This window comes from Physeter macrocephalus, chromosome 18 (genome assembly GCF_002837175.3).
Source record: "Physeter macrocephalus isolate SW-GA chromosome 18, ASM283717v5, whole genome shotgun sequence".
Taxonomy (NCBI): Eukaryota; Metazoa; Chordata; class Mammalia; order Artiodactyla; family Physeteridae; genus Physeter; species Physeter macrocephalus.
In genome coordinates, this window is record NC_041231.1 from 101648051 (window position 1) to 101676040 (window position 27990).

At 38.4% G+C, this 27990-nt stretch overlaps 1 protein-coding gene across 1 annotated transcript in view; it reads left to right on the top strand.

Moving 5' to 3' along the window:
• LOC102977725 (uncharacterized) overlaps positions 1-27990 on the top strand; it is a 206433-nt gene that overhangs the window by 118520 nt on the left and 59923 nt on the right. The window contains 2 exon segments of the mRNA XM_024121907.1: positions 28-114; positions 5980-6100. Of these exon segments, the coding sequence (XP_023977675.1) occupies positions 28-114; positions 5980-6100 (208 nt within the window).

A 27990-nucleotide genomic window follows, 5' to 3' on the forward strand; every position in this document is an offset into this window, starting at 1 on the left:
TTTCCCACCTTTTGTTTTTAACCCCAGGAAGCGTTTCTAATAAAATTGGTCCCTGCCCTATGGACTGTGATCTCAATCTCTCAAAAGAAGACCATGAATTACGCAATAAGGTAAGATGAAGGCTATAGAAGTTGGCTTTGACCGTGAAAACGATGGTTCTGATTATTAACTATGATTTCTTAAAATATATTTCCAGGTAGAAAGTAATTTGGTCGTCAAAGCAGGTTTTGAAGTGCAGGGCATACTAAAGCAGCTGACGTTTGTGAAATCAGTAACGCTAATAATTTTTTATTACATCGGAATCAGACTTCTTTAAGCCGTTGAAGACTTTAGTTAAATTAACCAGTCTACAAGACTCTTTCCATCTTGGGCAGGGTGATTCGAAAATGTGCTGATTGTACTGTATTTATTTGGCATGATCATGGCTGCCATGAAATCTATCCAGAAACTATCCTGATGAATTTATATAAATTACGTAGCCTGGGTTTCCAAACGTTGGTTAAATTAATTTTACTGGTGTTACTGGATCCCGTTTTTTGATATTTAACCATTTCCAAAATCTTTATCTATATAGACCAAATGACTTCGAGTTTTAAGTATTCAGAAAATTTAGCCTGGCTAGAAAATCAAAGTAAAAGGATTTCTCTCCAACCTTGCCCTTTCTCATACAAATTATTTGAATTATTATCTTTATTCTCCAGTATGCTGACTAAATTAATACAGGTCTATAGAGCCAACTTTCATGCCATTCTCTAAAGACTGATTTTAAAGTAAACCTTGTTTCCATCTCTAAATAGTGGACAACCATCTAATCAAATAAGTGGGTTTTTAATGTCTAGATGACTACTTAACAGCATTTACAATTACAGTTGTTTCTGTATTGCAGAAGAAGAAAGCTTAGAAATCAAAAGTTTAGTGAAATTTGTAACAGTGAAAGATAACATTCACTGAGTGCTAGGAAATTACTAGATGCCAGAAAATGTTCTCAGGTCCTCCACATCAAATGACTATCTTATTCTCACAACAAACTAATGGGATAGATACTGCTATTGACATATTTTCTATATTTCGCAGGTGAGAAAAATAAGGCATGAGAGATGGAGAAACTTAGCCAAAAAAACATTGTTAACAAGTATATAGCTGGGCTTTGAACCAGTCTGTTTCTAGAATCCATATTTGTATCCATCATGAAGTAATACTTCAAAAAGTTGTTTATTTCTTTGTCCTTTCAGCCAGGTGTATGTTTTCTACTTCTTGGGTCTTATAACCTTAATTTAAGGGATAGGCTATGGAAACCAAGGACAATTTGCTACGAAGGAAGAAAGCTTACATCCTTTATACATATTATGTATTAGGCACTTTTATGTATACTTTTGGGGAGGCTAAAGGAAGGATAGGTCTATGAGACTTCTAGCATATTGTGGATCTAATGTTAGCATTTTAAATATTTTTGTAAAATTTTCATGTCATTTGTTGATCATAAGTTTTGAGATTAGACGAAAGACTAAAGTAAGATGAGATAGAATACAGTCACTCAGAAAACCTAAAATTCTTCCCTATATTTTCTGAGTTTACCGTTCAATTCAGGAGTTCTCTTTTTCATTTTATTTTTAATGTTATACTCCCCAAATTGCTAGTCAGTTGTTTGGAGGAGTAAGCTCTTCCCTGGGGGTCAGGCACTTCGGGAAGGTGTCTTGACTCTGAACTTCTTTAGGAAGCAGCTTTGTGCCTGCTGGTAATACATCTTTGTAAGATCAGTGCTGTGGGAAGACAGAGCCAGAAATACACCCAAGTTGCAAGTGACTGAGTACAAGGGAGGTTATACCATCTACTAAATCTAAATCTGAGACCCTCTATGCCAATTTAAGTGTGTTATTTTTCCCCCTCATCTTCTCATAGTAATAGGGATTAATTTGAATCTTCAACTGATATTGAAGACTCTAACCCAGGCAATTGATAGGGTAGCTGTGGGAAAACTGAGGTTAATATTGAACTTCACACGTGAAGCATTCATTTTTCAAATAACACGGAGCCGGAAAACGATCAAAATGTGTGGCCCAAAGTGGTCAGAAGTGTTAGTTGTCATCCAGAGGGCGGAAACGGAAACCCAAGGGGTTGGTTACCCGAGAGGTCTCTCCGGCTAAATCCTGAACTTCCAAGCCAGGAAGGAGCACCTTGCTTCTCCCTGGATACTGCTAATAGAAAGCCTGTCCCGAAAAACTCTCTGGAACACACATCAGAAATGAATTAAAGAAAGAGGAAATAGTATTCTTGCTGGATGGTCTCAGGGTTTAGGCTGGATTTGACTTGGAGCTATGGGGTTTTCGTTTTTCGAGGATGGTGACAACGCTGGTGGAACTGAACGTGATGTCATATTTATTTGCTTTGTTACATCAGAGGCACCTGGTGTTTGATGTTGTTATCGATGACTTGCAGTTCTGTGATCCTATTAACACAAGCCTCTTAGCACCGTGCGTCCGCCCCAAACTGTCCTCCCCTGCCTTCTTAAAAAACGGTGCTGTTCACTTCTGATCTTCCCAGGGCAGTTCAAAAGCATTCATAATCCTCAGGATTCAGCTCTTTACTCACTCTTTCCTCTCTTTCGATGATACAATCCCCTTGCTCTTCATCTGGCCAGATGGGCAGATCAACAGTGCTCCGCAGAGCTCTGCACAAAGACCCTGTAAAGAATTTGGGGAAAAAATGCTGCTGCTAAGTGGAGCTTAATTGTGCCAGAGCCACAGTGCTTTTCCACTGCACTGGTGCCACTGACCTGTGAACTGCAAGCTCTCTTTCTCTGCACAAAGACTTACCTTCTCGTCGGTGCCGTCATCATCACCCTCCTTCATTAACCAAATGGTCCATGGAAGGAATTACTGCTAAGGGGTAAAAACCTCGAAACGACAAGGTAGGAACCCTGGGCTTTGCTTCCTGTCGTACAACACAGTTAAATGGGTCTTTCATTTCATGAGCTGGGCAACTTTTTTTTTTTTTTTTTAAGCAATTTATTTTTGGCTGCGTTGGGTCTTCGTTGCTGCGTGCGGGCTTTCTCTATTTGCGGCGAGCGGGGGCAACTTTGCGACTTAATATCTTGTCTGAATATCTTAATAATATCTTAATATTAATAAATTAATATCTGAAGACTTAAGTCTTCCTATAGTATTTTCTACTAGGCAGCTTCTTAGAAATGCTGTAATAAATGCACAATAAAGGATGTTAAATGTTCCCTCGATCACCCACGCTATATATTGCACTGTACCAGATGCTACTTATATCCTTAATATCCTAAAGCATGTTAAGTTCTATCCTTTCCGTCCCCAGAAAGAATTTTATCGCTATTATATCACTTTGTGTTCATAAAAAATCCTGCGATCTATGCAAGACAAATATTATCTCCATTTTTCAGATTAAAATACTCAAATTCATGGACTTTAAATAATTTAAGTTTCCAAAGTAGCGAGAAGACTCGAATGAGAGTCTTCTGACCATCGCTTGTTGGCCCTGTTGACTACAACACAATACACTTTAGTTTCTGAAAATTCTTTAAAACACTTTTTGGCTCTCATTTTGTGTTGTGTTTGAAAGAGTGCATGTGTATTGCTTCCTCATTGATGCTGTATGTGAATGGCCATCCTCACACACCAAATTTTTAGCTCATGAACTTGAAAATCATATTCTGAATTCTAGCAACTTATATTTACATATTATTTTTTTAATAACGATGTTCTTTGGCTTCAGGGACTTAAAGTTGTAATGGGCCAGAGGATCTATTTTCTGTCTTTAAATGTTCATGATATCCTATTTAAAGTATTAGTTGTTAGGCATAGATTCAAGATAAGAATTTGTGCTTGGTCGATTGTTCAGATTGTTAAGAATGTATTCATGTGAACATTCATTCAGGCTCACACAGTCCGGTACTCACTCACCTGGGAATTTTGCTGTACATATTTATATCTTTTTGGATTTAAAACTTATTTTCTTTGGGTTTTTGTTCCTCTTTGGGTTCATTTCTTTGGAGATGAACAAGTGTCTGTGACTTTATGTCTTCCAAAACATCCATCTGAAGGACTTTTTAGCACGTTAAGTTAAGCATTCTTTAAAGGAAATCCAAAGGTTCAGAAAATTTTTATTTTTAGAGTTAACAGGTGTTTTTCTTTGTGACTTAGCAACTTGAGGTAGTCCATTGTCATTATTGTAATATAAGTGCTTAATGAAGTGACTTCTAATAACTAATTCTTGAGTATTTACTATGTGCTTATTACCATGTTAGGAGCTGTGGAAGATACATGGAAATATATACTACATACCATTTTTACCATGAATTTAGTTGAACAATCAAGATAGATATTAACCATTAACCAAATAGAAAGCAGTTTAATACACTATATCATAGAACACCTATTTTTTAACAAATCAAGAGCTTTGGTGGGTAAACCAAATCTTTGCTATGATTCTTGATAGCCGTTTCAACTTTCTGTTTAGTAAGACTGAATAAAGTATCTAAACATCTCATAAATAAATGCCATCTAATTTAAAGTTTAAATACCTACAAAAGTATATTTTTAGCAATCAGGTAAGGTGTGTGAATCAAATATGTTTGTTTAGTTGGGACAATTCAGTGCTCTCGTATATTTTAAGGAATTTTGACCCACTTTAACTTACTCAGGAATGGAGTAATTAAAAATACCAACAGTAAATAATCTGATTAAAAGTACCTTTATTGGCACAGGAGCTATAGAGTCTGAGAAGGATAAAAAAGACCACAACCAAAGGTCCCTTCAAGTGATGGCTCTCATAAGTGAATTTTGTTCTTAAGGTGATCAAATCAATCAATTTAATAATAAAAGAAATGAGCCTTGTAGAGATTTGATGACACATCTATTTCACCTGAGTTTCACTCCAGGGTTTTCCTGGTTACTACCACCTGTGGATCCCAAAAGCATTTGGCAATTGCAAAATATTTCAGCTACAGACTTGTGCTAAAACTTGTATGAATTGATATCAAGGAAATTCAAGTAACGAGCCTCTTAACAAATGATGACCAAAAATACTTGAGAAGGGTCTAAAGAAAAGGAAAGAAGAACATTAGCACAACTATCTTATAAGTGCCAGTCATGTCTAACTTTCTGGAGCTAGTGGTTTACAAATGCCTTTTTGTCAGCAGTATTTTGTAATTTAATTGTATGGGAGACTTCAATATATAAACAGATAAAAGTTGAACTGTTTTGGTGGAAGAGGGAAGAGTCTGTCTAGGTTAGATGCTCTCTCTCTCCCCACTCCTCTCAAAAACGGGGCTCTTCAGAATCCTTGGTTGAATTATAGGGTTTAGTTTCTCCAATGGGGCAATCTGTTTTCTGGAACCATCATCCTGGGTCACATGATTTTCTCAAGTTCTCATAAATCAGCTCCACAGACATTGTATGGTCCTGAGTTTAAATTGATGTTATTGAGACTGGAACTCAGGAGTTTTTGGAACCAATGCTAGCATGAAGCGGCCTGCTAAAACGGAAAGTAGAGGTAGGGTGGAAAAGGAATCGTGGTGACCTTTGATTCCTTGGCTCCCCTAGTCCAGAAATCCAGCTGACTCCTTGCCTTCGCAATAGCCTGGCTGGTCAAACTTTTCTCCAAATTCCTTTTTGCTAAAAGCTAGTTCAAGCTGCATCTTCTTTACTTGCAATAGTCCGGATTTAATACGAAAACCATAACCCTGGTTATGATGTTGTTGTTTTCATTCTAACAACATTTATAGAATCTGTTCCATGTGAGATAATACAAAAGTGAACATGTCACAGTCTGCCAATATAGACATGAAAATTTAGTGAGAGAATCTGGAATATAAAGCAATAATTTCAATGCAAAATCATGGCTAACTATGCTTCTGTATGACCAATGATTCCATAAGTCATTCTGGGAAAATTGTCACTGAAGCCAGGTAAACTTTCTATCTGCTCCCTGCTAGAATACTTTTTTCCCCCACTTATTTCATCTCAATTCATTCTGTGAAGGAAAAATCAACTGCTTGGAAAACTGTAGAAATTGAAGATTATTCTCAGGATACATCTTATTTGGAGGAACTGGAGAAACACAGATTTTCAGTTTGGTGAGTAACTGTATCCTGTCTTTCTATTTAAAAATTTAAATCCATTAAATTCAACAAGTCTTCACTCATTCTATTCTTTTATTAGTCATTTATTCAACAAATACTGATTGCATGTTTATTACAAGCTATGTGATATGTGCCCTGATTTGAGTCCAATGAAATATATGTATGTTTAAACATCAGAGTAATATGATAACACTTCTTTTAAAAAAAAAAGAATGCACACATAAACACCTGGAGAACATGATGGCTTGAATTTGCTTGAGAATGGCGAAGGATTTTTCAGAAACAGTTTGAGCCAAATCTTGGGGAGAAGACTACAGTGGAGAAATACTGACAATTTGATGTGGGCATTGTCCAGAGATGGAGTTGGGAGGATGGCTGGGGCTGATACACATTCCAAACCTTAGTTCGCTTAAGATTGAAGCAGATCACAGTTACTGCTCTCTCTACATGGAGATGTGTATACAGGTATATCTGTCTATGCAAGCATACGTATAACAAACATGAAAAAATACATAGAAAAGTGAGCAGTGGAGCTTCTCAGAGGTAACGATTACAGGATTTTTCAGTGGTGGGATTCATCAAGGATGAGGGAAGGAACCACAGTGAGTGGCTGTGTGACACGTGGAGTAACCTAGGAAAGAGGAAGAAATGGAGTAGCTTGTCAAAGTCGTCTCTTCCAAACCACTGCCTCTCTGCTCTTCAAGATCCATGCTCTGAATGGTTTTCCCCCTGGGAATTTATCTGCCTTATGATTTGGTTCCTGAAGATTTTTCTCTTACTCTTCCATCCTGGAACTATCATCAGGAGGAACAGTAGCAGCTCAAATTTCCTTTATCCAGTCACATTTTTATAAGTCCTACTGGTTTTCACTTAAATGCAAAAGTCTCAATAATTTCACCAGTGCTTTCCTGAAGCAGCTGAAGTAAGGTCTTCAGGTTAACCAATGAGTTGTTCTCTTGATCAAGAGATGCAGGCTTGTGCTTAAGAAACAGGGAGATGCAAGAGGGAGGAGAAATGGGAATGTACATATATGTATAGCTGATTCACTTTGTTATACGGCAGAAACTAACACACCATTGTAAAGTAATTATACTCCAATAAAGATGTTAAAAAAAAAAAAAAAGAAACATCAGGCAGGAAGGGAAGTCAAAAGCCCAGGAGACAAGAAATATGCATGCCTCTTCTAGGAAAAAAAAAAGTAGGTAAGAAATGCAACTTTCAAGTAATAAAAAGACAAGCTCCCTGTTCTTAAGAAACTCTTGTTTGTGATAGTCTCTATGGGGAGGGTGACAAGTACATTAAATTTAATTCAATAAAATAACTGCCAGAGCAGAAGTACCAAGTGCTCAGTAAGGTGTGCAGATAGGAGAGCTGGAGCTTCTGTTGAACCATGTGCAAAATTCTCAATCCCTGTCTGAAGCTCTCAGGCTCCCAGCTCCCGCCTTTGTCTCTGATGACTCAGCTCTCCTGGGATGACTTTTCAGAGTCCAGTGTATGCAACTTCACAATGTCACTCTTACTTTACACATAAAGTTAAAAAGCTTCAGAGTTTCCAAGGATCTCAGAGCTTCAGTTTCCAACAGATCTTTTAAGAAGCAACTCTCAGGCATTGCTCCTTTAGTAGGTAAACTCATTGTCTAAGTCTTGATGAGGGACTGACAAGTATAACCACCAAGACAGATTCTGCCCTCTGTTTTTGTAAATAAAGTTTAATTGGATCTCAGACACACCCCTATGGTTACATATTACCTTTGTTTTTCTCTAGAATGACAGAATTGAATAGTTGGGGCAAGGACAGTACAGTCCACAAAGTTTAGAATATTTACTTCCTAGCTCTTTACCAGAAATATTTGTTCACCCTTCCTCTATCCTGACATCAGTGTTTCTCTATTGTTCTCTCGTGATTAGGCAGGACACAGCATGGGAAGCTCATCTCTGCTCCGTGTCTGAGGCTTTAGCTGAGGCAGCTCCAATACCTGGTGTCTGGCTTGGATTCCTTAATTGAGGCTGTACGTCTGAAACCTCAGTTCCTGCTCTCAGCTGAACTTCTCATTTTTCCACTTCTCTCCCTTGATGCTTGGGCTTCCTCTCATCTTATTGCCTGGGTTCCAAGTAGCATGTTTCCAAGCAGAGAAGGTGGGAACTGCAGATCTCTTAAGGTCAAGCCTTCAAAGTTACACAGTGACTCCCACTGTATTCTATTGGTCAAAAGACATCACAGGGCCAGACGGGCAGAATAGACTACATCTCCTGATGCAAAATTGGGAAAGTGACATTGCAAAAGAACAAGCTGGGATGGAAGATATTGCATGGCCATCTTTGGAAACATAGCCTATCACATTCTGCTTCGTTCATTTCTATGTGCACAAGCAAATAAAAAGCAATGAAAGAGTGTAGGTTTTGTGGATAGACCTGGGTGTGACTTCCCCTTCTGCTGCTGCCATGTAACATTGAATCATTTAAACTCTCTGAGGCTGTTTTCTCCTTTATCAAATTGGAATAATAATAGCTATATGGTGGGACTTTATGTTTATTGTGAAAACTAAGAGATAATATATATAAGACAGCCTGTATAGTCACTGGAACATTTAGTTTTTTAATAAAGGCAACTAACATTAACATGAATAATAATAAATTTTGAAGAAAATGTCTTTTCCAAAGGTTAAAATGGAGGGCATTGGTCACCTGAGGATGACACGTCTGCTTTCCTTTCTGTTCTTCAAACACACCAAGGTCTTTAACACATCAGAACCTTTGTACTTGATGCCTCTTTCATCTGGAATGTTCTCTCAGTTCTTAGTAGGATGGAAGGCAATACATACTGCAGGTCTCAGCTTAGATTTTACCTCCTAGAGAAGCCTTTCCTGACAATCCTATATAAAGTAGTACCTGCCCCTCTCTGGTTATTTACTTTCTCATCACCTTGTTTGTCTCCTTTAAAGTACTTACCACAATACAAGTTAATCTTTTATATTTATACTTATTCCACTTATTTGCATGTTTTTGCTTTCTCTCAATAAAAAGAAGCTGTAGGCAGGCAGAAACCCTTCTTGTCTGGTCACTTCTGGGTCTCCGGCCCTAGTTCTAAAATACCTAGTTTGTAATAGTCAACCAGTAAATATTTATTGGATGAATGAATAAGAGGAGGAGTGAGTGGTCACTCAGCTTGTCTCTCTCCCAACCTCCTTGGTTGCCCTTCCTGTTCGTTTACTTCCAGTCTCTCCCTTCTCTTGAAATTGCTATCATTAAAAAAAAAGGTAATATGGGATAATTAACCACTCTAAACATTTCTTTTTAAACCAGGGTTGAGGATATGGGGGCTGCTGAGACCTCTATAAACCTGTGTTTTAAATGGTCTGAGATACAATCTGAACAATTTCCTTGATGTTTTATTAGAGCTGGTAAATCATTTATTGGGGCAGCCTTTACCTAAATCCTCTCCAAATCCCCATAAAATTCATTCAACACAGAATACTCTCCTACCCAGCTTCAAAGATATATATGATATTGTGTGGGAAGTTTCTGCTGCTCTAGTGCAGTAAGTTTAAGCGTAGGTATTTTCTTTCTCTGTCTTATATGGTCTACCTTTTCCTCTTCCTCCAACCCCCCTACCATGCCTCGTTTAAACATGCTGATGTTGGTACACTTGGTAGATTGTTAAAGTTTCAGTAAATCACAGCTTCCTTTCTTTTTTTTAACGTATAAGACCTTTAGCTAGTCGGATGCAAGTTTACATTGTTTGTAGCTGCCAATCATTTTTTTAAAAGCTTCCAAAACATAATTTTAAGACTGTTAGATTTTCTCAACCGGAAGGATTACCAACTAAGTTGCCTCTGAGTGTGTAAAAGAGAACAACATTCCAGCACATCTCACCCCAGTGGGCCTGCTGCCCGTAGCGTCACGTGATCACAGATGAACGTCTTCTGGGCTGTTCCTGGTGGGGTTTGCATCACAGCGGTCTTTTCCGGGCCTCAAAGCCTGCCCTTGCAGGAGGTTTATGTTTTCTCTTTGGGATATATGCTGTCGTGAGAGGATGACTCTTCTCTTCATATTTCATTTTACATATATATATATTTTAAGATTTTTCTTTGGATGTGGACCATTTTAAAAGTCTTTACTGAATTTGTTACAATATGGCTTGTTTTATTTTTGGTTTTTTTGGGCCCAAGGCATGTGGGATCTTAGCTCCCTGACCAGAGATTGAACCTGCACCCGCTGCACTGGAAGGTGAAGTCTTAACCACTGGGCCACCAGGGAAGTCCCCTTCTCCTCATAGTTTAGATAACATGAGATATCCAAGGTATCCCTTGATATTTTTGTACTAGCTGGTTTATTTCCATCATTACCCCTTTGCTGGTTGGCTCTGTCTGTTACACCCTGCACATCTTCATGCCACCCAGCACGTGGTAATTAGGTGTTCAGTAAGTCCCCTCCCCGACTAGACAGCAAGTTTAATAAGTTTCACAGGGATAGAGATTAAGTCTGTCGTGTTCTTCATGGCCTACTCACAATGATTGATAAATTACAAGCACTTAATATTTATTGAATTAACACATAAAAAATAAGGGTAAATTAAGAATTTTGGCATTTCCAGAAGAAGTTCTGGAGGAAAGACCAATGGGACAAAATGACTGTAGATTTTCTGGGCCAGTTTGTCTGTGGTGGCTACCGTTTCCACCTGTTCAGCATGTTTCTTCCCCAGGTTCCTTCACTCACCCTCTTTTATGATTGCAGACCCTCCCCCCTCACACACACACACACACATACCTACATACCCCAAGGGGTTGAGCTGTGATGTGTATTATGTTCCTAGGATAACTATGATTGATTAAGGGATGGGCACATGATCTGAACCAGGTCATGAAAGCACTTTCGCGGGATTTTATATTTTGTTACTTGGCAATAGAAATTCTACCTTCTCTCTAAGGTTTTAAGCTGGAATGATTTAACTTTGATACTCTCTGTGGCCACGGCCACCAATTTGCCATCCCTACTCCTTCTACCACCTCTTGTTAATATTTAGTATTTATAACCTATTTGAAACCAGTAGATGTAAGAGTCTCACTGATGCTTTGTAGGTGACACATATTCTGTTCTAGTCAAACTAATAAAAGTGTGTCCTAGAGGCTACTTCAAGTTCACATTAATGATGGATAAAATTATATGCATACCTAAGAACATGTATTTCAGGTCAAAAAATATATTGTCCACCGGGAAGCTTTTATTTTATTTTCCTATGAGAAGAAAGACTTCAGGGAGAAAGTTTACAACGTCCACTCAGTTAATTACATAAATAAGCACTCATTTGCTTGTGTAGGCAGAGCCATAGCACCTCACTGCCTGTGGAGTGAATTGGGTTCCCTGCTTCCTAATGCATTCCCTTCATCTCTGCACAGTGATTTCTGCCATTACGTGTTATGTTCCTCTGGAAGTAGTGCTAATGACTGCTTCAAGGCAGTGGATATCACTCTGGTAGTTTAAAGAAGTTAACAGAGTTTTCAGAGGTACCTAACTTGCAACTGGGGAGAGGGTTCCATAACAAGACAATCTCAAAATGTTTCCATTAACACTCAAATACAACTGGGTGGGTAAGCGACAAGCAAATCACACACTTTTAGAGCGGGAAGGGATCTTGGGAAAGATTTAGTTCAGCCCCGTTGGTTTACACTAGTATAAAACCGAGACCAGTAGCAGTTAAGTGACTGGCCTTGGGTCAGTCAGCTAATAAGGAATGTAATGGGATTAGAACCCACTTCCTTTGAATCTCAATCCAGTCCCAATTATAAAAGAAACACATTCTTCCTAGAACTCTGCTAGTCGTTTAATAGTGTCCTGTTTCTATCAATTGCAAGCTGCTCTGATATTTATGAATACATTGAGGAGAAAGTGCTGATTCTTAGGAAAATGCATACAATGGATTAATGTAAATTTCCTCCTGCCAAGGGGGTGAGTAGAGGGCTCATGCGGAGATGTTTGCTAAATGCGCATGTTGCTGGCCACACAGAATGACATCGTTTTTTGTGTTCTAGGCCAGGCATTTATGTGGCTGACCTACATTTGTTGCTTAGGGAAGGTATGAGTTAACTCACAGGAAAGTTATTCTTTAATAAAAGTGATACACTTTCCTTTTTATAACTCACATGTGATTTGACATTGAAATAAAATGCAGATGCTACTTTGGCGTATTCCCTATTGTGCTTTTCCAAAACACCTTCACATATGGTCTGCCTCATTCCTGAGAAATGACTTGTTGTTTATGTCATACAAACAGAACAGATTGATTTTACAGTGAGTAAGGAGGATGATGAATTGTACGCTGGAGAGACATCCTTGTCTCGGCAATCTAAACACTTGAAAATAAATGTTGCCTTTTGGAAAAGGCTCTCATAACCCATCCACGATCCCTTCAGTGTATGCTCCCTTCCTAAAGGTTAAATAGATATACACATGCGATCTCAGCAAATAAAAGAGTAGTTACAATCACTTCAAAATATAATTTTTCTTTTCACCATTTAAATATATCCTGAGACCTAACGGTTGAAAAAAATGGCAGAGTTGTCCCAAAGAACCAACCCCAAATATCTACTTCAATATTGTATCCGCACTATGACCAGAATAAAACATTTCTCATCTTGGTAGGAGAGTAGTATTATTTCTTTATTTATCAGGTGATTTTTAAAAAATATCTTTACTGGAGTATAATTGCTTTACATTGTTGTGTTAGTTTCTGCTGTATAACAAAGTGAATCAGCTAGACATATACTTACATCCTCATATCTCCTCCCTCTTGCGTCTCCCTCCCACCCTCCCTATTCCACCCCTCTAGGTGGACACAAAGCACCGAGCTGATCTCCCTGTGCTGTGCGGCTGCTTCCCACTAGCTAGCTATTTTACATTTGGTAGTGTATATATGACCATGCCACTCTCACTTCATCCCAGCTTACCCTTCCCCCTCCCCATGTCCTCAAGTCCATTCTCTGCATCTACATCTTTATTCCTGTCCTGCCCCTAGGTTCTTCAGAACCATTTTTTTTTTCTTTTTTAGATTCCATATATATGTGTTAGCATACGGTATTTTAAATATAAAGCTCTTATGCTAAGAAGCTTTCTTAGGCGTCTCCAATGTTTACCTCTTCAGAATTATTCTGCACAACACAGAAAACATAATCTTGTGTGCTCACTCTTCTGACAACAGGCTAACAACATGCGCTTCTGCAGAATTTCACGGTTTTAAATCTCTTAATTTCATTCCCATACCTTTTCTTTTTCCATTTGGTATTCACAATACCCTGGTGATAGATGTGCCTAACCCCATTTTACACATCATCTAACCAAAGTCCAGAGAGATTAGGTGACTTATTTTCCAACACCCAGCTCGTCCATCTGTGTTCCTTTCCAGTTCTCTTTCCGCTATAGCATATCACCTACCTGGCTGACCTCAGAGTCATAAGCAGACTTTAGTGTGTGCATTTAGTGGCTTTTAAAAAATAATGTTTTAAAGTATTACTGGCATATTCCACAGGGTTGGGTGGGTGTGAGTGAAGAAAAGATGCCACGGAGGAGGGATGCTAACCACGTCAGCTCTAGGATGGCACATCAGAGCAAATCCCTATGGAGGAATATTCCTGACGGTAATGTATCAAGGATCCACATGCAATTAGGTTGTTATTGACTGATGTCTCTATCTTATTAGGTATGGCTAAGGCAAGACCATCTAATCCTACTAATAAGGAATACATCTTAGTGGCTAAGTATATAGGCTCTGGGGCTGTAATACCTAAACCCAAACAAATTAGCTTTACGAATTACTAGTTGAGTAAACTTAGACAAGTTTCTCAAACTCTTTGTGCCTCAGTTTCTGTAAATACAAAAACAAAGTCTTTAAAATCTTTAAAATGGAGCTAGTAGTACTTGCCTTATTTTAGTGAATTCAAATCTGTATGTTAAAAACACATGGAACAGTGTAAATGCTCATAGCACATAGTAAATGCTCAATAAATGTTAGCTATTATTACTGAAGGAGGCTTCCCTCCTCTCTACTACCCTCCACAATGATCTGCTTTCCAGCCTGTTTTAACTGTGAAAATAATGACCTGTTTATTTTTGAGAAACAAAGTATTTTCTAGTAAATAAGACACCTGCATACAGTGCTATATGTCAATTATATCTCAATAAAACTGGGAGAAAAAAGTATAAAAGAAAAGAATAAATAAAAGAAGCCTTTCCCCTAAACAAACAAACAAACAAACAAACAAATAAAAGACTGCAGGGGGAAAATCAGATGTTAATGGTAGAAAAGAGATACCAGAGGAATAAATATAATGTGTTACTTTCCTATTGCTGCATAAAAAATTATACACACTTAGCAGCTGAAAATGATACACATTTTTTAATCTCATGATTTCCATGAGTCAGGGAGTCTGGGCACAGCTTAGCTGGCCCTCTGCCCGGGATCTTACAAAGTTACAGTCAAGGTGTTGGCAGGGCTGCGTTTTTATCTGGAGGCTTAACAGGGGAGGAATTCCCTTCAGCTCATTCAGGTTCTTAGTAAGATTTATTTCCTGCGGCTATATGATGGAGGCCCTGCCTATTGCCTGGAGGTCACCCACAGTTCCATGCAATGTGGCTCCTTTACCATGACTATTACTTCACAAAGCCCACCCGGGGAGTCTGTCACCTCTGGGAGGGCCCCTGAAGCTTTTACCTGATTAAGTCAGGACCTCCCAGGATAAACAGGATTTGATTAACTCCAAATACACTATTTGAGATCTAATTACTTCTACAAATCCCCTTCACTTTTGTCACGTCCTGTTGGCTAGAAGCAAGTCATTGGTCCCATGATAAGTACTACATCGTATCACCTTTTTCCTCACCCATGTCTGTGTAAGTAAAATAACAGTGCAAATTTTCTTACCACTGGCATCATAGGGGAATTGAAGGCTTTGACCCTCATGACTTCTCTTACTTATAAAAGCAGAGTTATGTGTTGTGCTAGGCACTCCAGCAGCCATCCTTCTTCCCTATATTTCTAATTAGTGATGCTCCCTCCAGTGATGGAAAATGGTAGACACTTTCCCAGTCTGTCATGCACTATAGGTGATCATGGAACCAGTTCTGGCCAATGAGATATAAGAAGACAGCAGCTTGGGCTTTCTTCCTCTTAAAAGGGAAACAAGCAAGAAGGAAATGCTTCTTTGTCACTCTCTTATTCCTTCCCATCTGGGCCCTTGTTGTATGGATGTGACTCTGGTAGCATCTACATGAAGAAGAAAACAGGAGAGAGACCAACCCAGAACCCTGTTATGTCGAACTATTGCTTACGACCTCCTTCTACCTGTCTCAAGCTTTATTTTACATGAGATAATTAAATACACTTATTGTTCAATACTATTGGATGAACATTCTGGTGCTCATGGCTGAAAGCAATCTTGATGAGACAATGAACCTGCAAAAACGCAGCCCTGATGCATCAAGGAGCAGGTGTTCTTTTATTCAGTATTTATCCAGTTTACATGGTGTCCTAGATTCTGGACACAGAGTATTGGAATCCTTTCATACTGTCTGGGATCCACCAAAGCATAGTGTGTGACTAGTTACTTTTCAGTTTAGCACAGTTTGGAAAATGGGCACAGTATGGTGCAAGAGGTTCTTCCCCATGGGTACCACACGATTCAGTTGGAGTGGTGGAGAATGAGGTGAGTAGAATGAATTTAGCCAACTGTCTGGAAACCTAATATGACATCAGCGATAAGAGTTAAATATCCAAGAGTTTCAGATTATGAGTCAGTCCAGATTCAAGCTGTATGATTTAAATGATGAAAGGGCAAAACTGGGCAGGAAGCAATGTAGGGATTTATCTGATGCAAAAACACAAATGACCAGTAAAATAGATAATGTTCTGTTGTAATAGTTTGCAAACAGCATCAAGAAAACAATTGACTGAGTGTATTTTGAGCTTCAGGCATTGTAAATTCTTTCACTCTCATATACTTTATGCCTTCTTTAATAAGCTGCAGAGTCTTGGGCCGGCTTCATCGGTGACGGTGAGTGGTCATTCATTTCACAATCCACTAATTTTCATGATTATTCAGTATTTTATGTTACCTAAACTGCTTTGAATTTTCTCTTACTCAAATTGTAATATGGCAATAGCTTATATAATTTGAGAATCATTAATTCAATTGGCATTCTCAACATATGGGTGTTGGTTGTACTCATGTCTCCAAAGACAAACAAGAATTTAACGTTCTTAAATGTGCTGATGGTATATAAATTTTTTTTTTAAATATACATCAGTGACCTGTTAACCTTTTACATCTTGTTGGAAAGATTCAGAGTGAGTAGAAAATTCCTAGGAAGGAAAACAATTGACGTCAATTATGGTCTAATCCTACCTTAAAGAGACAAATGTATAATTATCTTGTTTGTTTCTAGCTTAAGAACTGAATTCTTACATAACATGGAACAAATAACAATAACCAGGCCATTTAATATTTTAAGGCCTTTGGTTTTTAAGTATTCTCTTTGTATGACATTTTACAGGGATTTTGCTGGAATATACTACAAGGACTTCTAATACTAAGCTCCATCTCTCCACCCCTCGTTTCTACTATATTCCTCTCTACCTAAAAGTTGATGCTTGTTAACAGCTTCTTGCTGAGTTGTCATAAAATCTAAGCTAACAGTTTCAGGGAAGAACCACTTACTATATTTCAAGGCTACCCAAATCATTTTGGACATTTTGACAGTTCAAGAGTTTTTACTAATATTGAGTTAAAATCCACGTCCCTGTTTTTTAAATCATTAGTACCAGTTTAATTCATTAAAATCCCAAGTCAAAAGCCAATCTATTTATTCTTCTATTTATCTCCTATCTATCTATCTAGCTATGTATCTATCTATCTTTGCATTTATCTCAGGATTTAAAGATTTGTTAAATATCACCTAGATCAATTAGTTATCAGATTATCTCAATTTCAATATCCCTCACCATTTCTTATCCAATCACCCCTCTATAGTAATGAGAAACTTACCACTAAGTAAACAGAGCTCTACATAGATGCTTTGGAAGAACTCAAGGATGGGTACACATGTAGCTTCCATCTCTTAGGAGCCCAAAGAACAAGAAGAGTATACTATTTTCATTTAAGGACTAAAAAAAATAATGGTTTAGTTTATTTATGGTTGTGGTAGATATTACCTTGCTCCTAGGTATCTAGTTCTCTCCTTCCAGGCACACAGAAGACTGCGTTCTTTAGTCCCTTTGCAGGTGAGCAAATTCATTTGAACTCATATGGTCAACCAGTTAGGAGCAAAATGGATGCGAGTCCTCCTGTGCAAAGCATTTAATTGCTAGGGTGAGACCTGCTCCCTTCCTTCCCTTGCATGGTGGTTATGGAGGAGGCCTTGTGTGGAGATGGCAAGATGAACAGATCAAAGCAGCTTGGATCACAGAATTCTCATATGGAAGAAAGAACATCTGCCCTGCAGCAAACTTTTCATGAATAAGGAATAAACTTTTGTTGTATTAAGTCATTGAGATGTGGGAGTTGCTACCATAGCATGAGTTAGTCTACATTAATTAATCCAATGGTCAACTCTAAAAGTCTGCATTCCCTAGAAATGTACAATTTTCTTGAGAAACTGTTTGGAAATGGCTTGTGATGAGACTGAAGTACGGGAGTGGGTCTCTTAGCTAGTGATGAGTGAGCCCAAGCTGCTATATCTTTACCTAGTCCATGATCTTATTTAAACCTCAAAACATCAGGATGAAGTTGTTAATATAATATCCACATTACAAATATGGAAGTGGTATATTTTGCCGTGGAAGCATTTTTAAGTTGGGAAAAAAATCCCAAAGGCCTCAGAATGTATTATTCAAGAGTTTTCAAGTGTACGTTGCTGTAAGAGGGAAATAATCGATATATATGATAGTCACATTCTTACATTAATCAACTGTTAGCGTCTCTACTTTTCCACCTAACATATATATTCAAAAGCCACCTCCATCTTGTATGTTTTGGAAAAAAGGAAGTCATTTCACTTCTGTTCCTGAGTTGTCATCTATGGAGGTACTTTTCTGAGACAATCTTGTTTTCTGTGGGAGTTTCCCAGCTCCCCTTGGGTTCCATTCACTCTGCTGCTACCCGTCACCACCTGGCCCTTTGGCATCACTGTCTTCCTAGGTTGAACTTCTTTGCTGGCCTCCATGGATGAGTGAAGTGGGTCAGGCCACACCCCTCTTCTCTTCACTGGCCTTTCATCAATTTCCCATAATACAATCATAGAGGCTTATAATTGATTCACTGAAAGGTTGGGGTATTTGAAGAGAATACAATACAGGAGAATCAATTAAAATCTTAATGTTAAATGTAAGTGCTCTCAAAGTTCAAGGGAAAAGAACATACTTTTAAATTAAACCATTTCCAGGATATTCCTACTTGCATATTCCTCACTTCCTAACTTTGACCTTGGTTTTAAGATCTGCCCTTCCTCCTGCTTTCTGAGAAAGTTTTCATCATCAACATTTATAGTATCCATTTCCACTCTCCTTTATGAAAACCCTGCTCTTTATGTAAGGGTTTTACCCTCTGATCAGTCTCCTCTGTCCACTGGGCTAATTTATAGGCCCCATAGACCTCAGCAGGAAGCTTCCCAAAGATGGTACTGGGAGAGTCCAGGGGAACCTTTGACCCTTCCAAGTGCCTTCCTCTCCTCAGACTCCGTCAGCTTGAGGAGCAGCTTTGTTTCTTTTTGTTCCTGATATTTAGCCAGTAATTGTCTTATAACACACACGCAGAACACATTACATGCACACATCACATTCATTACAAAGACCACTCAAGATTCTCTGAACAACTCGGTCTATGTCCATATTAAGGATAAAAACATTTTCCTAACTACAGTATCATCTTCACTTATTCCCTGCCCTCAGGGGTGCTACTAGTTAGCGGTGCTGAGCCTGACAATAGCAGGTCCCAGGGACTCTTCATCTTCTCCTTTTCAATTTAAGCCCAGGATCTCCCAAATCGATCAGAGGGCCAGCCACACACTGATGTCCGCTTTGTAGCTGTATCAAAACCCAGATGTGACATTACTGCTTTTGTTTACCTGATATTCAGGAACATTCTTAGGTAGGACATCTTTCTCACTTCCCTGGACAGACTATGGGCTGGAAATTGGAACAGGAGAACTGGGTCTTCCAAACCCATTACAAATCTAGCACTAATTTTAAAACAATTATTAACGTACTTCTTTCACGTAGACAGAAATGGATACGTGTGCTTCTTTATATTTTTCCATTATTTGATGACAGTCTATAAAATTCTATAAATACATCAGTGCACATGAATTTGGTGGTGGCATTAACTTTCTGTTTGACTGTAATGAGAGGATATCCTGCCATCAACGCATTCCCTAAATAAAAATAATGTTCTTAAATCTGTCATTAAACTATCATCCTCCTTCACGCACTGTTTTGAATTGAGATGGTAACTGCCCCACCCTGACCCTGTATCAGATCAATTCCTAAGCTCTCTCTATTTTTTACTTATAACATCTCTGGCAAACACGCCCTTTCTTCATTCCTTTTTTGATGGCTAAATTATTGTGATATTCTCTCTCCTGACTTCCAGAAGCTCCTTTTAAGCCTGAATACTAGGCACTAAACAGAATGAAGGATTAAAAAAAAAAAGAATATTTTTCAGCCTCCTCACTGATGTCAGTAATAAATAACTAACATTTATGCAATGTCCCTTCTATATGGGTATTATTCTAACTGCTTTGTGTGTATCGTTTTTCAATCCCTCAACAACCCTATGATGTCAGTAATATTATTGTCCCCATTTTACAGTAGAGGAAACTGAGGCAGGGATAGGTTAGTTAATATTGTCACAGTCACACATCTGATAAGTGGTGAAGCTGGGATTTATACCCAGGCAGGATGAACTCCAAACCTGATCACCATGCCGTGCTGCTTCAAACTACAAATGGACATAAAGGTGACTGCTTTAATAAAATCCCTCAATCTAGCAGGTAGTATGTTAGAACTCTTTAGCAGGCATGACCTCCAGACAACAAGCACAGACCGTTGACATGGCCAGTGAGCCATGTGGCATGAACCCGGCGAGGAGGAAAGCCATGAATTACACTGAGGCTTTTAGAAGTGTGGGCTCTCCTACAAGAACACGGGTGAAGGAATTTCTTTTTTCTTTTTTCGTTTTTTCTTTGTACCACTTTGGGAGAGACATTTGTTGCACTCTGTGGATCTAGAACTGGAGAATCGAGCTCAATGATACTAAATCTTAAATTTATTCTTATCTTGGATACCTTTCTGATTCTGGCCGATAGCAGATTGGAATCAAGGGAATAACTTAAGAACAGCAGTTCTCAGGATATTTTAAATTAAAGTTGTTTGGGGATTCATCAGGCCTCAGAATTCTCCTCTAGATAATTCAGTTTATGGATTTGGGAATAGAGACTTTTATTCTTATTTTTAATTTGATTTCTGACCTGTTTCTCTCTCTCTCTTTCTCTCTCTCTCTCTTTCTCTCTGTCTCTCTTTGCCCCATTTCTCTCTCTTCCCCCCATTTCTCTCTCTTCCCAAATATATTAATTTGAAATTTGCTCCTCAATAGTTAAAGCAAATAATAAGGCAAAGAGTTTGAAATAGATGGCAATCCAATTGGAGTTCACTTAACCCAGTTTTATTTTTAATCCACATAGCATACCAGTTTTCTCTTTTCTATGTACTAAAGAGTGTGTCTTTTGTTTATTACATTGATGGGGAAGCTGAAGCGTGGACATTTAAATACTTTGCCTGTGACGTAAACAAGTCAGAGTCAGAGCTGAGATTCTCACCTAGGTTTCTGAATATCAAAGTTTTTAAATGCTCTATACCTTCCATAGACATCCTTTCCTATACTGCAATTTCCTTGAAGGCAAAGGCTGTACATCATCATGTTTTTATGCCCCGTACCACTGAGAAGAAAGACCAGCATGCATAATTGCTCAGTAAGTGTTTTTTGGAGTTGCTGTATTTTGTTCTAGGACTCTGTGTCCTTTTCCCCTTTGTAGATTATCATAAAAATTTGTAGAATTGGCTTTCTGTCCATTCTGTTGACAAACCCTTTCCCCAAAGTGCTGCCTTTTGATTAGATTGGCCTCAGCCTCTGAAAGCTGGATACCCTCCAAGGCTTGCTGGTGGAGATTTGATGCCATCATTTGATTTGGAGAGTGGCACTTTGGTGGCACTAGTGGAATAAGTCCAGTAACTAAGGGGCACATCAATGATGGGTTCAAATCTGGGACACATTAAGGTAGTTGTGTGGACACAGCTGCTCTGGAGACATGAATTTTCATCTCTATCTTGATGCTACATTTTTGCTACATTTGAACTGACAAGCTTTCCAATGATGTACTCGTAAGCTTAATGAGAGCCCCTATCTTCTTATCCAACTGTCTGGCATTGGAGTGGGTAGTATGGAGGAAATTCACTTCCAGTCTTTGGTGTTCTGCCGTGGGCGACGGTATTTGGATGCCTCTGTGATTTTTCCAGGTGTTGGCCATATCTGACCTAACTTCCTGACAGCTCATAATGATGTGGCTCCAGTACGGAAACTTATCAACCCATCGCTGAACCTGTTTGCTCATGTATTTCAGCATGACCATCAGCATTTGTCTGCAGGATTGCCTGAGTGGGCTTATAGTGGTGGCTGACTGTCTAGTGGGGAAAAAAGGAGCTGTCCATGAGAGCAGAATTTAATTTTTATGATGATGCTTTGAGCTTTGATGATATTATTAGCGGGGGTAATGCAAAAAAAAAAAAAAAAAAAAAAAGAAGAAGAAAAACGACCAAAAAAAGAAAATATCAGCTCAGGTCATTAGTACTCCATTTTGCCTTGTGAGATGGAACACAAAACCTGCACCAAAGCTGAGTTAGATTTAGATATCAAAGTTCAACAGGGAATTAGGATCCAATGGGACGTAACAGACTGGGGAAGTCTGGAACTCTGTTTTAGGAAGAACCAAAGAATTAAGAAGAAGGTTGCTTATTGATTCTTTCATATATGGATACAGCACACACTCACCACACTCACTTATGAACACTGACTATGGACTTGGTGCTAGGGATACAAAGATGCATCAGACCCAGCGTGTACTAGCAAAGCATTATCAGTTTACTCAGGGCCACTAAGTCCATTGTTATGGGAACTACTAACTTGCAGATGTAGTAACTATAGGTCGAGGGAGTCAAGTAACTCATCAAAGTACACCCGTCTAGTAACTATCAAACCTAGGCGTTGGATCCAGGCTTTCTAAGTCATGTGTGCGCCTTGTACAAAGGCGTAGCCACCCAGGTGTCAGTGACTTAATTATAAAGAAACTGAAGGTATAGGTAAGGAACTTCATCCACTGGGGATGGGGCTTCAAGGGAGGATTTGAGTTACTGAGGAACCAGAGGATGGAGAATTTTGTCTAGTGGGAAACAGTTACTAGAGAAGTAGGTACCAAGGACCTATGGAGCCCATAGCAACAATTGTCTATGCCACACAAAGGGGCATTTTTCAGAGGACTTTTATTATAACTCCATTCCAGGGGATCAGGATTGATTTTTAGGGTTGGGAGTAGGGTCGGTGTTGAGCTACTCTATTGAATTTAGGGATGCTCTACTACTAAGTTCAGAAGGCTAGGTTTAGAAAGCATGGAGCAAACTAGATGATTTTATCTAGTTTGTTTTGAATAAGTATATTTTTGAATGACTTCTTCAAAATATTTGAGTACTGATTTTACAGAATATGTAGTGTTATTAAATCAACATGCACTATTTCCTTTTCAGAACTAAAAACATCATCAAACCTCAGAGTTGAAAATGATACTTTACTAACTAAACATTTACAACCACAAGTTGAACAAAACGTATTATGCTTCATATAGACCAACTATAATTATGCAAAATAAAAGGTTTAACTCACAATTGCTGTTGGTTTGAGGGGGTTATATTCTTCTGTAATTTTGTGAGATATCCCTCTTCTATGGTCAAGGTTAAGAATCTTGGCGTCTGTGGTAGGGCCATGTATTTTATTCTTCCACATCAACCAAGAATACTCAGCACCATGAAGCTGGCTTGGAGCTAAGGGTCTACTACTCAATTCTGCCCTGAAGATTGTTGGTCTCAAACAGGGTTAATTATTAGAGGCAGGTGAAGAAAGACTCCCCAGTTCTGTCCCAGTCCCAGTGCTGAGGGCAATACACATGGAAGCTATATTAAAGATAACCCACCAAAGAAGATAATTCATTTCCCAGTGTCTGGGGGCTCTCCTTGGTCAGTGCAATGTGGGCAAGTACACAAACTGTTCTGTTGGGTGTTAGACTGTTTTCATGGAATGGGGTTTTGGGCTATATTGTGGGGAGACAAAGTGACTTGCACCTCTGCTGTGCATAATGTAACTAGTCTTCTCTTCATCCGGTGAAGTGAAGGGATGGACCATGCATGTCCATAATATACAACAAGATAAATGAAACACTATAAAAGGCATCAATAAATCACTTTGTTCCTTTGACCTATATCAAGTTAAATATGTGTTTTGCTATCAATTTTTCTGACTGGAGACATGAATAATTTCTTGTTTCTCAACTTACTTAGTTTTCCAGTTGAGCCCAAGAAGACATTGCAAGGTACTGTATGTGATCATTGACTCATAGGGACCCCAATGAATAGAGTAATACAGGTATGGGACACCACAGAAAATATTAGTATTACTTTTTAGATTTTGAGAAAGGTCTGTTTTCTCTCACCTTTTTCAGTAATAAACATTATGTATTTATTCTCTGCATAAACATTTTGAAAGTTTTCCACATGACAGCTTTTTTGAGCCTCCTTTGATTATTCAAGATAATACTGTTCTCTGTCTTTTCTTTTTTTGCACAATGCCTACAAATTGAGAAATATTGTGGTTGTTTCCTGTACTAATTAATCCATTTAACAAATATTTCCTGAGTCTATACCATGAGTCAGGCACTATTGCTGAAACTAGGGGTACAGAAGCAAAATCTCTTAGAGATTTTAATTCCCTGAATCTGAACTGTCACAACTCTTACTACTTACAGTCCTCCAAACATTAGGATGGTCATAGACTATTACTGCTACTTATTGGTTGAATTAATTTATGTAAGAGAAAAATCCATCTTCCTTTCCATATTTTTTTAATTAAAAAAACAAACAAACCTAACAGAAGTTTTTTTTTTTTTTTTTTTTTTACTGTTGTGGCCTCTCCCTTTGCGGGGCACAGGCTCCGGACGCGCAGGCTCAGAGGCCATGGCTCACGGGCCCAGCCGCTCCGTGGCACGTGGGATCTTCCCAGACCGGGGCACGAACCCGTGTCCCCTGCATCCGCAGGCAGATTCTCAACCACTGCGCCACCAGGGAAGCCCCCTAACAGAAGTTTTAATCTAATAAGTAACAAAAGTAGAAGGTTATAGCTAACCCCATCATTTACTCATCTTTGGTTTCTCCTCTTTCTATACTCAACATCAATAATCCACCATACATTCACACATATCTGGCTGCAAGTTATATTCCTTATGAGTTGGTGAAATCACCAAATACTAGCTAATGTTCTCTCCTTTTGCCAATAAGAATAGAGGACAAGTAAAGGGAATCAAGGAGTAGTACAGTGCTATTCTCCAGATGCACAAGGCTTTGGTCTCAAAGTACTTGGCATTGTTCAAGCCACCATAAAAATTTCTGAATGTATTGCCACACCAGTCAAGTTTCTCTTGTTCCTTCCCGGTAAAATCTTCCTTAATGTAAAAAGTAACTGAAGACAAAATTCACCAAATCTTTTGGCTTCCTTTTCTCCTTGAAAGACCAAGGATATGACATCCTGTGAATGATTTCTTTTCCTAGATTTAGGAATATAAAACTATTAAGTCAAATATTGTAAATTACTTGAGGTGTGACCTTCGTTTGAACTTATCAAGGGTGTCCTGTCATATTTTTAACCATTTCAATCTAAACAGGAAGTTATTTGGGGCTGAGGGTACAGAGAAATTTGTGTTTTTTTTTAAATTTATTTTGTGAATCAAATGTCTCGGAGGTTCTTGATCAATCTTATTACTTAAGATACAGGATAAGCTATTTTTAAAGTAGCTATTTTTAACTAGCTACTGATATCATTTGTTATGCACTGTTTACCAGTTAATCTCCAATTTACTCTTATCTTTGAAGTTTTCTTTCAGTAAAGGAAGATGCTTTGACTTTACACTTCCTGTACGCTATTTTTTTTAAGGTGAATGATTGTATTATTTCTTTACTTACCTGATAGTTTCAATTAATTTTTATTACAATTTTACAAGGATTGAAAGCAAAATTTGTAACCCTTTCTGATATAGATTCTTGTTCTTGGTACCCTCTTTATTTCTGAAAAGACATTTACATATATTTTTAAAAGAGTTTAAGATAATTGGTAAGAGTTCTCTTTCTTTTCTTAATGGACAGAATGCTAATTTATGTGACATGTTTCCATTCAGTCTCATTGATGAAGAACTTCTTGTGGTTCACTGTAAACATTACATTTGAATCTCAACAGCATATAATAAAGGTCTTTACCTGGACTGTCAATCTCTGCACACAGTTTGTAAAAAAAAAAAAATAAATCACAAACCAAAATGTTAAAACAAATAATCAATTTCTTCCTTATAAAAGCAATTTAATGTTTATTTATGACATTTATGTCTCTGAATAGTAATTATAAGAGATATATCTTGCCAGCCCACAAAACATACCCTTTATCTTGGTGAATAATATTTTGGCAAATGACTAAATTCAATCTATGCTCAAGGGTCCAACATTCTTCTGTTCAGCGCTCCAAGTTCTCATCTAAGCAGAAAGGGTAGGGTGGTCCCCGGAGAAAGAGAACCAGTCGTGGCTTTCTTGACATAGGAGAAGCCATTTTTGGCCCAAGCCATTTTGTGATCTAAGCCTGGCTACAATGCTTGCCCTTGAACAGGTCTCAGTAATTAAGGATCTTAAGGGAACAAAAGAATGCAGAAACAAAGGACTGTTATCAGGCAAGAGAAGTGACAATAGCAAAGATACTACATCAGTTGTAAAGACTCCCAGTTCTCTTTCAATGGTAAAGATTAGCCTGAAGCACTCAACCACCAGAGCAACTGGACCCTAAGGGAGGATGAGGTTGAACTTTTCTGACCCTCGTGACTTCAATTAACTATAGCTTGGACTCTGTTGACCTCCCAAGCCCCTTCATGAATATGCATGTACCCTTAGCTTAAAATTCCCCACTTTTGCTGCTGGGGAGACACTGCTTTGTGAAAGATCGCCGGGGTTCTCCTTACTTGACGCAAGTAATAATAAATCCTTCCTTCTCCTGCTCTTTGACTTGGTTGTGTCTTTTGACTCAACACCCACCAAGAGGCCAACCCAGTTTTCGGGTAACAGTCATTCTTTTTGAAGTAGACCTCTTCTGCTTTGGATGGCAGGTCAGCATGCTGTGATAAAACATCCTTAAGATTCTTAGAGGCCCTTTGTCCTGCTGAAGGGATCTACTAGGTGCTGTCTTAAATCATTTTCGGGTCTTAACAAAGGGCCTTACGGACACACTCTTGATTTATTCTTAATTCTGGAGCTATTTTTTACTGAGAGACTTGTTTGCTGGATGAAGAGACAAAAGATGAGCAACAGTTTTATTTATCAACCCAGCAAATCTTGGCCCTCTATATTAACAAGCTGAAAAGTCCTTCTGGAGCTCCTATCTCTCTTGAAGTGCTTTGCTATACATGGCTAAAAGCAACAAACTTGTAAATTCAAAATTCTGTCTAAAGTTTTCTTAGCCTGATCTGCAAGGTCTTTATGCATATTTTCAACCATCATACCAAGTGATAGTTTTGCAAATTTTTCAACCTCCATATACTCTGTGGGACAAGAGTCCTCCAGCAGTTCCTCACTGCTTTTCCCTCTACTAACAGTTTCCCTGCTACTTTTCCAGCCTTCTCCCATCAGCCCATCTCCTACCAAAGCCAATGCCATGGGTTTTAAATTTTTGTTATGGTAGCACATTTTTAGTACCAATTTTTAAAATCAGTTTTCTACTGCTGAATTTAAAAAGAACAGATCCCTAAAAAAAGCAAATACATGCTCTTCCATGTCGTGGTCACAGTGTTTCTGGAATGTCAACTGCATATTTAATACTTCCCTGGACCCAGAGATGTGGAGATGAGTAGACATATTATGGACCCTGGTCCTGCAGAAATGAATTTCCATTTACCTAAACCTGTTCAAGGTGCAGAATTTTGCAGAGAACCTGAACGCTTCTACAAGTGTGTTTAAAATTGTCTTTTAATTGAAATTGCATTTTGACATTTTCAGTGTGAGTCTTACTTTCATTTTTATTATTATTTTGTAACATCTTTATTGGAGTATAAGTGTTTTACAATGGTGTGTTAGTTTCTACTTTATAACAAAGTGAATCAGCTATACATATACATATATCCCTATATGTCCTCCTTCTCGCATCTCCCTCCCACCCTCCCTATCCCACCCCTTTAGGATCTATATTTCTGTTTTTGTGCCAGTACCATACTGTCTTGATTTCTGTATCTTTGTAGTATAGTCTGAAGTCAGGGAGCCTGGTTCCTCCAGCTCCATTTTTCTTTCTTAACATTGCTTTGGCTATTCAGGGTCTTTTGTGTTTCCATACAAATTGTGAAATTTTTTTGTTCTAGTTCTGTGAAAAATGCCATTGGTAGTGTGATAGAGATTGCATTGAATCTGTAGATTCCTTTGGGTAGTATAGTCATTTTCACAATGTTGATTCTTCCAATCCAAGAACATGGTACATCTCTCCATCTGTTTGTAGCATCTTTAA